This window comes from Entelurus aequoreus, linkage group LG25 (assembly GCF_033978785.1).
Source record: "Entelurus aequoreus isolate RoL-2023_Sb linkage group LG25, RoL_Eaeq_v1.1, whole genome shotgun sequence".
Taxonomy (NCBI): Eukaryota; Metazoa; Chordata; class Actinopteri; order Syngnathiformes; family Syngnathidae; genus Entelurus; species Entelurus aequoreus.
The window spans coordinates 41,129,505-41,144,157 of record NC_084755.1 but is presented as its reverse complement, the minus strand read 5'-3'; the positions used below and the strand labels follow the sequence as shown (position 1 = coordinate 41,144,157).

The following is a 14,653-nucleotide window of genomic DNA, read 5'->3' as shown; positions in this document are numbered from 1 at the left end:
TGCAGTAATGCCCCTCCAGACGTGCAGTAATGCCCCTCCACACGTGCAGTAATGCCCCTCCAGACGTGCAGTAATGCCCCTCCAGACGTGCAGTAATGCCCCTCCACACGTGCAGTAATGCCCCTCCAGACGTGCAGTAATGCCCCTCCAGACGTGCAGTAATGCCCCTCCAGACGTGCAGTAATGCCCCTCCAGATGTGCAGTAATGCCCCTCCAGACGTGCAGTAATGCCCCTCCAGCTCGTCCCCTGCGCCCAGGACTTGGTTGAAGACCTCCATGTTGGAGTCCCGTGGCAGTTAGGCACTGGTTGTTGTTCTAGCACACACTTGATTGTTGGTTGTTGTTCTAGCACACACTTGATTGTTGGTTGTTGTTCTAGCACACACTTGATTGTTGGTTGTTGTTCTAGCACACACTTGATTGTTGGTTGTTGTTCTAGCACACACTTGATTGTTGGTTGTTGTTCTAGCACACACTTGATTGTTGGTTGTTGTTCTAGCACACACTTGATTGTTGGTTGTTGTTCTAGCACACACTTGATTGTTGGTTGTTGTTGTAGCACACACTTGATTGTTGGTTGTTGTTCTAGCACACACTTGATTGTTGGTTGTTGTTCTAGCACACACTTGATTGTTGGTTGTTGTTCTAGCACACACTTGATTGTTGGTTGTTGTTCTAGCACACACTTGATTGGCAGGATTGATTTCACGTAGCGTCAGTGGCTAATCAGAGCTAGCATGGATACAAGCCCCTCTTTGTGCTGGAAGTCAAGTCCCAGCTGTCATCAAGCATCAGCATTCTTCTAGAACATAGTCAGACATAGTGGCTGCTGCTGTCCCTTTGACATCATCCACTTCCTGATCCACCAATCAGCGTGTCACACACCATACCACTGACTTTATTCTAGTACTTACTAGTCTTCTTCTGCACACTATGTAGACCACTGACTTTATTCTAGTACTTACTAGTCTTCTTCTGCACACTATGTAGACCACTGACTTTATTCTAGTACTTACTAGTCTTCTTCTGCACACTATGTAGACCACTGACTTTATTCTAGTACTTACTAGTCTTCTTCTGCACACTATGTAGACCACTGACTTTATTCTAGTACTTACTAGTCTGCTTCTGCACACTATGTAGACCACTGACTTTATTCTAGTACTTACTAGTCTTCTTCTGCACACTATGTAGACCACTGACTTTATTCTAGTACTTACTAGTCTTCTTCTGCACACTATGTAGACCACTGACTTTATTCTAGTACTTACTAGTCTGCTTCTGCACACTATGTAGACCACTGACTTTATTCTAGTACTTACTAGTCTTCTTCTGCACACTATGTAGACCACTGACTTTATTCTAGTACTTACTAGTCTTCTTCTGCACACTATGTAGACCACTGACTTTATTCTAGTACTTACTAGTCTTCTTCTGCACACTATGTAGACCACTGACTTTATTCTAGTACTTACTAGTCTTCTTCTGCACACTATGTAGATCACTGACTTTATTCTAGTACTTACTAGTCTTCTTCTGCACACTATGTAGACCACTGACTTTATTCTAGTACTTACTAGTCTGCTTCTGCACACTATGTAGACCACTGACTTTATTCTAGTACTTACTAGTCTTCTTCTGCACACTATGTAGACCACTGACTTTATTCTAGTACTTACTAGTCTTCTTCTGCACACTATGTAGACCACTGACTTTATTCTAGTACTTACTAGTCTTCTTCTGCACACTATGTAGATCACTGACTTTATTCTAGTACTTACTAGTCTTCTTCTGCACACTATGTAGACCACTGACTTTATTCTAGTACTTACTAGTCTGCTTCTGCACACTATGTAGACCACTGACTTTATTCTAGTACTTACTAGTCTTCTTCTGCACACTATGTAGACCACTGACTTTATTCTAGTACTTACTAGTCTTCTTCTGCACACTATGTAGACCACTGACTTTATTCTAGTACTTACTAGTCTTCTTCTGCACACTATGTAGATCACTGACTTTATTCTAGTACTTACTAGTCTTCTTCTGCACACTATGTAGACCACTGACTTTATTCTAGTACTTACTAGTCTGCTTCTGCACACTATGTAGACCACTGACTTTATTCTAGTACTTACTAGTCTTCTTCTGCACACTATGTAGACCACTGACTTTATTCTAGTACTTACTAGTCTTCTTCTGCACACTATGTAGACCACTGACTTTATTCTAGTTCTTACTAGTCTGCTTCTGCACACTATGTAGACCACTGACTTTATTCTAGTACTTACTAGTCTTCTTCTGCACACTATGTAGACCACTGACTTTATTCTAGTACTTTCTAGTCTGCTTCTGCACACTATGTAGACCCCTGACTTTATTCTAGTACTTACTAGTCTTCTTCTGCACACTATGTAGACCACTGACTTTATTCTAGTACTTACTAGTCTTCTTCTGCACACTATGTAGACCACTGACTTTATTCTAGTACTTACTAGTCTGCTTCTGCACACTATGTAGACCACTGACTTTATTCTAGTACTTACTAGTCTTCTTCTGCACACTATGTAGACCACTGACTTTATTCTAGTACTTACTAGTCTTCTTCTGCACACTATGTAGACCACTGACTTTATTCTAGTACTTACTAGTCTTCTTCTGCACACTATGTAGATCACTGACTTTATTCTAGTACTTACTAGTCTTCTTCTGCACACTATGTAGACCACTGACTTTATTCTAGTACTTACTAGTCTTCTTCCGCACACTATGTAGACCACTGACTTTATTCTAGTACTTACTAGTCTGCTTCTGCACACTATGTAGACCCCTGACTTTATTCTAGTACTTACTAGTCTTCTTCTGCACACTATGTAGACCACTGACTTTATTCTAGTACTTACTAGTCTGCTTCTGCACACTATGTAGACCACTGACTTTATTCTAGTACTTACTAGTCTTCTTCTGCACACTATGTAGACCACTGACTTTATTCTAGTACTTACTAGTCTTCTTCTGCACACTATGTAGACCACTGACTTTATTCTAGTACTTACTAGTCTTCTTCTGCACACTATGTAGACCACTGACTTTATTCTAGTTCTTACTAGTCTGCTTCCGCACACTATGTAGACCACTGACTTTATTCTAGTACTTACTAGTCTTCTTCTGCACACTATGTAGACCACTGACTTTATTCTAGTACTTTCTAGTCTGCTTCTGCACACTATGTAGACCCCTGACTTTATTCTAGTACTTACTAGTCTTCTTCTGCACACTATGTAGATCACTGACTTTATTCTAGTACTTACTAGTCTTCTTCTGCACACTATGTAGACCACTGACTTTATTCTAGTACTTACTAGTCTTCTTCTGCACACTATGTAGACCACTGACTTTATTCTAGTACTTACTAGTCTTCTTCTGCACACTATGTAGACCACTGACTTTATTCTAGTACTTACTAGTCTTCTTCTGCACACTATGTAGATCACTGACTTTATTCTAGTACTTACTAGTCTTCTTCTGCACACTATGTAGACCACTGACTTTATTCTAGTACTTACTAGTCTGCTTCTGCACACTATGTAGACCACTGACTTTATTCTAGTACTTACTAGTCTTCTTCTGCACACTATGTAGACCACTGACTTTATTCTAGTACTTACTAGTCTTCTTCTGCACACTATGTAGACCACTGACTTTATTCTAGTACTTACTAGTCTTCTTCTGCACACTATGTAGACCACTGACTTTATTCTAGTTCTTACTAGTCTGCTTCTGCACACTATGTAGACCACTGACTTTATTCTAGTACTTACTAGTCTTCTTCTGCACACTATGTAGACCACTGACTTTATTCTAGTACTTTCTAGTCTGCTTCTGCACACTATGTAGACCCCTGACTTTATTCTAGTACTTACTAGTCTTCTTTTGCACACTATGTAGACCACTGACTTTATTCTAGTACTTACTAGTCTTCTTCTGCACACTATGTAGACCACTGACTTTATTCTAGTACTTACTAGTCTGCTTCTGCACACTATGTAGACCACTGACTTTATTCTAGTACTTACTAGTCTTCTTCTGCACACTATGTAGACCACTGACTTTATTCTAGTACTTACTAGTCTTCTTCTGCACACTATGTAGACCACTGACTTTATTCTAGTACTTACTAGTCTTCTTCTGCACACTATGTAGATCACTGACTTTATTCTAGTACTTACTAGTCTTCTTCTGCACACTATGTAGACCACTGACTTTATTCTAGTACTTACTAGTCTGCTTCTGCACACTATGTAGACCACTGACTTTATTCTAGTACTTACTAGTCTTCTTCTGCACACTATGTAGACCACTGACTTTATTCTAGTACTTACTAGTCTTCTTCTGCACACTATGTAGACCACTGACTTTATTCTAGTACTTACTAGTCTTCTTCTGCACACTATGTAGACCACTGACTTTATTCTAGTTCTTACTAGTCTGCTTCTGCACACTATGTAGACCACTGACTTTATTCTAGTACTTACTAGTCTTCTTCTGCACACTATGTAGACCACTGACTTTATTCTAGTACTTTCTAGTCTGCTTCTGCACACTATGTAGACCCCTGACTTTATTCTAGTACTTACTAGTCTTCTTCTGCACACTATGTAGATCACTGACTTTATTCTAGTACTTACTAGTCTTCTTCTGCACACTATGTAGACCACTGACTTTATTCTAGTACTTACTAGTCTTCTTCTGCACACTATGTAGACCACTGACTTTATTCTAGTACTTACTAGTCTTCTTCTGCACACTATGTAGACCACTGACTTTATTCTAGTACTTACTAGTCTTCTTCTGCACACTATGTAGATCACTGACTTTATTCTAGTACTTACTAGTCTTCTTCTGCACACTATGTAGACCACTGACTTTATTCTAGTACTTACTAGTCTTCTTCTGCACACTATGTAGATCACTGACTTTATTCTAGTACTTACTAGTCTTCTTCTGCACACTATGTAGACCACTGACTTTATTCTAGTACTTACTAGTCTGCTTCTGCACACTATGTAGACCACTGACTTTATTCTAGTACTTACTAGTCTTCTTCTGCACACTATGTAGACCACTGACTTTATTCTAGTACTTACTAGTCTTCTTCTGCACACTATGTAGACCACTGACTTTATTCTAGTACTTACTAGTCTTCTTCTGCACACTATGTAGATCACTGACTTTATTCTAGTACTTACTAGTCTTCTTCTGCACACTATGTAGACCACTGACTTTATTCTAGTACTTACTAGTCTGCTTCTGCACACTATGTAGACCACTGACTTTATTCTAGTACTTACTAGTCTTCTTCTGCACACTATGTAGACCACTGACTTTATTCTAGTACTTACTAGTCTTCTTCTGCACACTATGTAGACCACTGACTTTATTCTAGTTCTTACTAGTCTGCTTCTGCACACTATGTAGACCACTGACTTTATTCTAGTACTTACTAGTCTTCTTCTGCACACTATGTAGACCACTGACTTTATTCTAGTACTTTCTAGTCTGCTTCTGCACACTATGTAGACCCCTGACTTTATTCTAGTACTTACTAGTCTTCTTCTGCACACTATGTAGACCACTGACTTTATTCTAGTACTTACTAGTCTTCTTCTGCACACTATGTAGACCACTGACTTTATTCTAGTACTTACTAGTCTGCTTCTGCACACTATGTAGACCACTGACTTTATTCTAGTACTTACTAGTCTTCTTCTGCACACTATGTAGACCACTGACTTTATTCTAGTACTTACTAGTCTGCTTCTGCACACTATGTAGACCACTGACTTTATTCTAGTACTTACTAGTCTTCTTCTGCACACTATGTAGACCACTGACTTTATTCTAGTACTTACTAGTCTTCTTCTGCACACTATGTAGACCACTGACTTTATTCTAGTACTTACTAGTCTTCTTCTGCACACTATGTAGACCACTGACTTTATTCTAGTTCTTACTAGTCTGCTTCCGCACACTATGTAGACCACTGACTTTATTCTAGTACTTACTAGTCTTCTTCTGCACACTATGTAGACCACTGACTTTATTCTAGTACTTTCTAGTCTGCTTCTGCACACTATGTAGACCCCTGACTTTATTCTAGTACTTACTAGTCTTCTTCTGCACACTATGTAGATCACTGACTTTATTCTAGTACTTACTAGTCTTCTTCTGCACACTATGTAGACCACTGACTTTATTCTAGTACTTACTAGTCTTCTTCTGCACACTATGTAGACCACTGACTTTATTCTAGTACTTACTAGTCTTCTTCTGCACACTATGTAGACCACTGACTTTATTCTAGTACTTACTAGTCTTCTTCTGCACACTATGTAGATCACTGACTTTATTCTAGTACTTACTAGTCTTCTTCTGCACACTATGTAGACCACTGACTTTATTCTAGTACTTACTAGTCTGCTTCTGCACACTATGTAGACCACTGACTTTATTCTAGTACTTACTAGTCTTCTTCTGCACACTATGTAGACCACTGACTTTATTCTAGTACTTACTAGTCTTCTTCTGCACACTATGTAGACCACTGACTTTATTCTAGTACTTACTAGTCTTCTTCTGCACACTATGTAGACCACTGACTTTATTCTAGTTCTTACTAGTCTGCTTCTGCACACTATGTAGACCACTGACTTTATTCTAGTACTTACTAGTCTTCTTCTGCACACTATGTAGACCACTGACTTTATTCTAGTACTTTCTAGTCTGCTTCTGCACACTATGTAGACCCCTGACTTTATTCTAGTACTTACTAGTCTTCTTTTGCACACTATGTAGACCACTGACTTTATTCTAGTACTTACTAGTCTTCTTCTGCACACTATGTAGACCACTGACTTTATTCTAGTACTTACTAGTCTGCTTCTGCACACTATGTAGACCACTGACTTTATTCTAGTACTTACTAGTCTTCTTCTGCACACTATGTAGACCACTGACTTTATTCTAGTACTTACTAGTCTTCTTCTGCACACTATGTAGACCACTGACTTTATTCTAGTACTTACTAGTCTTCTTCTGCACACTATGTAGATCACTGACTTTATTCTAGTACTTACTAGTCTTCTTCTGCACACTATGTAGACCACTGACTTTATTCTAGTACTTACTAGTCTGCTTCTGCACACTATGTAGACCACTGACTTTATTCTAGTACTTACTAGTCTTCTTCTGCACACTATGTAGACCACTGACTTTATTCTAGTACTTACTAGTCTTCTTCTGCACACTATGTAGACCACTGACTTTATTCTAGTACTTACTAGTCTTCTTCTGCACACTATGTAGACCACTGACTTTATTCTAGTTCTTACTAGTCTGCTTCTGCACACTATGTAGACCACTGACTTTATTCTAGTACTTACTAGTCTTCTTCTGCACACTATGTAGACCACTGACTTTATTCTAGTACTTTCTAGTCTGCTTCTGCACACTATGTAGACCACTGACTTTATTCTAGTACTTACTAGTCTTCTTCTGCACACTATGTAGACCACTGACTTTATTCTAGTACTTACTAGTCTTCTTCTGCACACTATGTAGACCACTGACTTTATTCTAGTACTTACTAGTCTTCTTCTGCACACTATGTAGATCACTGACTTTATTCTAGTACTTACTAGTCTTCTTCTGCACACTATGTAGACCACTGACTTTATTCTAGTACTTACTAGTCTGCTTCTGCACACTATGTAGACCACTGACTTTATTCTAATACTTACTAGTCTTCTTCTGCACACTATGTAGACCACTGACTTTATTCTAGTTCTTACTAGTCTGCTTCTGCACACTATGTAGACCACTGACTTTATTCTAGTACTTACTAGTCTTCTTCTGCACACTTTGTAGACCACTGACTTTATTCTAGTACTTTCTAGTCTGCTTCTGCACACTATGTAGACCCCTGACTTTATTCTAGTACTTACTAGTCTTCTTCTGCACACTATGTAGATCACTGACTTTATTCTAGTACTTACTAGTCTTCTTCTGCACACTATGTAGACCACTGACTTTATTCTAGTACTTACTAGTCTTCTTCTGCACACTATGTAGACCACTGACTTTATTCTAGTACTTACTAGTCTTCTTCTGCACACTATGTAGACCACTGACTTTATTCTAGTACTTACTAGTCTTCTTCTGCACACTATGTAGATCACTGACTTTATTCTAGTACTTACTAGTCTTCTTCTGCACACTATGTAGACCACTGACTTTATTCTAGTACTTACTAGTCTGCTTCTGCACACTATGTAGACCACTGACTTTATTCTAGTACTTACTAGTCTTCTTCTGCACACTATGTAGACCACTGACTTTATTCTAGTACTTACTAGTCTTCTTCTGCACACTATGTAGACCACTGACTTTATTCTAGTACTTACTAGTCTTCTTCTGCACACTTTGTAGACCACTGACTTTATTCTAGTACTTTCTAGTCTGCTTCTGCACACTATGTAGACCCCTGACTTTATTCTAGTACTTACTAGTCTTCTTCTGCACACTATGTAGATCACTGACTTTATTCTAGTACTTACTAGTCTTCTTCTGCACACTATGTAGACCACTGACTTTATTCTAGTACTTACTAGTCTTCTTCTGCACACTATGTAGACCACTGACTTTATTCTAGTACTTACTAGTCTTCTTCTGCACACTATGTAGACCACTGACTTTATTCTAGTATTTACTAGTCTTCTTCTGCACATTATGTAGACCACTGACTTTATTCTAGTACTTACTAGTCTTCTTCTGCACACTATGTAGACCACTGACTTTATTCTAGTTCTTACTAGTCTGCTTCTGCACACTATGTAGACCACTGACTTTATTCTAGTACTTACTAGTCTTCTTCTGCACACTATGTAGACCACTGACTTTATTCTAGTACTTTCTAGTCTGCTTCTGCACACTATGTAGACCACTGACTTTATTCTAGTACTTACTAGTCTTCTTCTGCACACTATGTAGACCACTGACTTTATTCTAGTACTTACTAGTCTGCTTCTGCACACTATGTAGACCACTGACTTTATTCTAGTACTTACTAGTCTTCTTCTGCACACTATGTAGATCACTGACTTTATTCTAGTACTTACTAGTCTTCTTCTGCACACTATGTAGACCACTGACTTTATTCTAGTACTTACTAGTCTTCTTCTGCACACTATGTAGATCACTGACTTTATTCTAGTACTTACTAGTCTTCTGCTGCACACTATGTAGACCACTGACTTTATTCTAGTACTTTCTAGTCTGCTTCTGCACACTATGTAGACCCCTGACTTTATTCTAGTACTTACTAGTCTTCTTCTGCACACTATGTAGATCACTGACTTTATTCTACTACTTACTAGTCTTCTTCTGCACACTATGTAGACCACTGACTTTATTCTAGTACTTACTAGTCTTCTTCTGCACACTATGTAGACCACTGACTTTATTCTAGTACTTACTAGTCTTCTTCTGCACACTATGTAGATCACTGACTTTATTCTAGTACTTACTAGTCTTCTTCTGCACACTATGTAGACCACTGACTTTATTCTAGTACTTACTAGTCTTCTTCTGCACACTATGTAGATCACTGACTTTATTCTAGTACTTACTAGTCTTCTGCTGCACACTATGTAGACCACTGACTTTATTCTAGTACTTTCTAGTCTGCTTCTGCACACTATGTAGACCACTGACTTTATTCTAGTACTTTCTAGTCTGCTTCTGCACACTATGTAGACCCCTGACTTTATTCTAGTACTTACTAGTCTTCTTCTGCACACTATGTAGACCACTGACTTTATTCTAGTACTTACTAGTCTTCTTCTGCACACTATGTAGACCACTGACTTTATTCTAGTACTTACTAGTCTTCTTCTGCACACTATGTAGACCACTGACTTTATTCTAGTACTTTCTAGTCTGCTTCTGCACACTATGTAGACCCCTGACTTTATTCTAGTACTTACTAGTCTTCTTCTGCACACTATGTAGACCACTGACTTTATTCTAGTACTTACTAGTCTTCTTCTGCACACTATGTAGACCACTGACTTTATTCTAGTACTTACTAGTCTTCTTCTGCACACTATGTAGACCACTGACTTTATTCTAGTACTTACTAGTCTTCTTCTGCACACTATGTAGACCACTGACTTTATTCTAGTACTTACTAGTCTGCTTCTGCACACTATGTAGACCACTGACTTTATTCTAGTACTTACTAGTCTTCTTCTGCACACTATGTAGACCACTGACTTTATTCTAGTACTTACTAGTCTTCTTCTGCACACTATGTAGATCAAGTCATTAAGATGTTTTCTAATAAAGACCTCTACGTGTTGCCTGATGGGGATTTTATATATATATATATATATATATATATATATATATATATATATATATATATATATATATATATATATATATATATATATATATATATATATATATATATATATATATATATATAAGGTGTCTGTTGCTACATGATATATATACTTGCAGTGTGTATATTGTACATATTACATATTGTTATGAAGGTGTCTGTTACTACATGATATATATACTTGCAGTGTGTATATTTTACATATTGTTATGAAGGTGTCTGTTACTACATGATATATATACTTGCAGTGTGTATATTGTACATATGACATATTATTATGAAGGTTACTACATGATATATATACTTGCAGTGTGTATATTGTACATATTACACACTGTTATGAAGGTGTCTGTTACTACATGATATATATACTTGCAGTGTGTATATTGTACATATTACATATTGTTATGAAGGTGTCTGTTACTACATGATATATATACTTGCAGTGTGTATATTGTACATATTACATATTGTTATGAAGGTGTCTGTTACTACAATATATATATACTTGCAGTGTGTATATTGTACATATTACATATAGTTATGAAGGTGTCTGTTACTACATTATATATATACTTGCAGTGTGTATATTGTACATATTACATATAGTTATGAAGGTGTCTGTTACTACATTATATATATACTTGCAGTGTGTATATTGTACATATTACACACTGTTATGAAGGTGTCTGTTACTACATGATATATATACTTGCAGTGTGTATATTGTACATATTACATATTGTTATGAAGGTGTCTGTTACTACATGATATATATACTTGCAGTGTGTATATTGTACATATTACATATTGTTATGAAGGTGTCTGTTACTACAATATATATATACTTGCAGTGTGTATATTGTACATATTACATATAGTTATGAAGGAGACTGTTACTACATGATATATATATATACTTGCAGTGTGTATATTGTACATATTACATATAGTTATGAAGGTGTCTGTTACTACATTATATATATACTTGCAGTGTGTATATTGTACATATTACATATAGTTATGAAGGTGTCTGTTACTACATTATATATATACTTGCAGTGTGTATATTGTACATATGACATATTGTTATGAAGGTTACTACATGATATATATACTTGCAGTGTGTATATTGTACATATGACATATTGTTATGAAGGTTACTACATGATATATATACTTGCAGTGTGTATATTGTACATATGACATATTGTTATGAAGGTTACTACATGACATATATACTTGGAGGGCTGGTGTCATCTCTCCAGGGGAGAGTGGCAGATGGACTAGACTGTTATGTAGTCAGTGTGTTGCTCAGCTGTCAGCAGGCCTAGGATCCTGTCCCCTAGATCTGGTGTCACAGTGGAACTATCACCTTCCCTTTCCTGGGTGCTGTTGAGTGATTCCTGCGGTCTGCTGCTCCACTTTTAGGCCTGTGGGATTTGTAGGAAATGATTCTTTAAGATCAAAATGATCCTAGACATTATAAGTTAGTTGCCGAGTGCAGGGAGAGTGAATTTGACATGAAAGTGACATTATTGTTTTTTGAGCAATGGCAGTTTTTAAAAAATATAATCCCACTGAAATTATTGGGGGTCCAAAAGTGTCCCACTCTTAAAAGTGTTCAAAATAAATCAGACATTTTTAAATGTTTTTAATTTTTATACTTAAGTGATCAACTTCAGATCTGTTTATTTTAAGTTTTATTTACATTTGTTTATTGTATTTTTTGTTTAATTTCCTTTTTGTCAAAGAAAACTTTTTTTTTTTAATATGGAAAACACACAAAATATGCAATATCTTCCACAAAAAACATTAGCATGCTAACTTTTTGAGTTATGTTTGCAACCGTTTACCCCAGAGTCATATAACTTGGTATGTAACACAAGCTAACTGTTAGCATGCTAAAATTAGCTTGCTAGCGTGCTAACATTAGAATGCTAACCTTTTGAGTTACTTTTGCAGCCGTTTACCCCAGAGTCATATAAATTGGTATATAACACAAGCTAACTGTTAGCATGCCAACATTAGCTTGCTAGCATGCTAACTTTTTGAGTTATGTTTGCAACGTTTACCCCAGAGTCATATAACTTGGTATGTAACACAAGCTAACTGTTAGCATGCTAACATTAGCTTGCTAGCGTGCTAACATTAGAATGCTAACCTTTTGAGTTACTTTTGCAACCGTTTACCCCAGAGTCATATAAATTGGTATATAACACAAGCTAACTGTTAGCATGCCAACATTAGCTTGCTAGCATGCTAACTTTTTGAGTTATGTTTGCAACCGTTTACCCCAGAGTCATATAACTTGGTATGTAACACAAGCTAACTGTTAGCATGCTAACATTAGCTTGCTAGTGTGCTAACATTAGAATGCTAACCTTTTGAGTTACTTTTGCAGCCGTTTACCCCAGAGTCATATAAATTGGTATATAACACAAGCTAACTGTTAGCATGCCAACATTAGCTTGCTAGCATGCTAACTTTTTGAGTTATGTTTGCAACGTTTACCCCAGAGTCATATAACTTGGTATGTAACACAAGCTAACTGTTAGCATGCTAACATTAGCTTGCTAGCGTGCTAACATTAGCATGCTAACTTTCTGAGTGACTTTTGCAACCGTTTACCCCAGAGTCATATAACTTGGTATGTAACACAAGCTAACTGTTAGCATGCCAACATTAGCTTGCTTGCATGGTAACTTTTTGAGTTATGTTTGCAACCGTTTACCCCAGAGTCATATAAACTTGGTATGTAACACAAGCTAACTGTTAGCATGCTAACATTAGCTTGCCAGCGTGCTAACATTAGAATGCTAACCTTTTGAGTTACTTTTGCAGCCGTTTACCCCAGAGTCATATAAATTGGTATATAACACAAGCTAACTGTTAGCATGCCAACATTAGTTTGCTAGCATGCTAACTTTTTGAGTTATGTTTGCAACCGTTTACCCCAGAGTCATATAACTTGGTATGTAACACAAGCTAACTGTTAGCATGCTAACATTAGCTTGCTAGCGTGCTAACATTAGAATGCTAACCTTTTGAGTTACTTTTGCAGCCGTTTACCCCAGAGTCATATAAATTGGTATATAACACAAGCTAACTGTTAGCATGCCAACATTAGCTTGCTAGCATGCTAACTTTTTGAGTTATGCTTGCAACCGTTTACCCCAGAGTCATATAACTTGGTATGTAACACAAGCTAACTGTTAGCATGCTAACATTAGCTTGCTAGCGTGCTAACGTTAGCGTGCTAACTTTCTGAGTGACTTTTGCAACCGTTTACCCCAGAGTCATATAACTTGGTATGTAACACAAGCTAACTGTTAGCATGCTAACATTAGCTTGCTAGCGTGGTAACATTAGCGTGCTAACTTTCTGAGTGACTTTTGCGACCGTTTACCCCAGAGTCGTATAACTTGGAACGTAACACAAGCTAACTTTTAGCATGCTAATGTTAGCTTGCTAGCGTGCTAACATTAGCGTGCTAACTTTCTGAGTTACTTTTGCAGCCGTTCACCCCAGAGTCATATAACTTGGTATGTGACACTTGTTAACTGTTAGCATGAAAACAATAGCATGGTAGCAAACTAACTTAAGCATGCTAACTTTTTCATCTAATTTGACACTTTTTCTATTTCTGCAGCCATACACCTTACAGCCATAATGCTTATGTGACACATGCTATCACTGTTAGCACACATGCTAAGTGTTAGCATTTTAATGTGCGCATGCTAATGTTTTAGGCTAGCTCTGTAGCTCTTTTTGTGCAGTTACACCTAAAACTCACGGATTCAGACACTCTGCATCGTCTTAAAAGCACGGCGGCTTCCGGCAACACCCGGCCAGAGTTCCAGGGCCCATCAAATTTCCTAGTTCCATTTCCAATCTTTCCGTGTTGTCTATCCCAAACTGCAGACATACTCGGGCTTGTTCTGCGTGGTCATCAACCCCTACAAGAACCTGCCCATCTACTCGGAGAACATCATCGAGATGTACCGAGGGAAGAAGAGGCACGAGATGCCGCCTCACATCTACGCCATCTCGGAGTCGGCGTACCGCTGCATGCTCCAAGGTAGGACACCCCGTTTTGTGTGTGGTCGCTGACACCTGTGTGCATGTGGAGTCACGGGTGTGTGTGCAGGTCTTGTCACATATGGAGTGTTTTGGTGGGCAAGGAGTTTG

General features: G+C 37.7%; 1 protein-coding gene across 3 annotated transcripts in view; it reads left to right on the top strand.

Annotated features, from left to right (window-relative positions):
- Positions 1-14,653, top strand: part of LOC133642938 (myosin-10-like) — a 193,462-nt gene that overhangs the window by 13,637 nt on the left and 165,172 nt on the right. For all 3 annotated transcript variants that reach the window (XM_062037362.1, XM_062037363.1, XM_062037361.1), the window contains exon 3: positions 14,387-14,543. In XM_062037362.1, the coding sequence (XP_061893346.1) occupies positions 14,387-14,543 (157 nt within the window). The remainder of the gene's footprint in view (positions 1-14,386; positions 14,544-14,653) is intronic.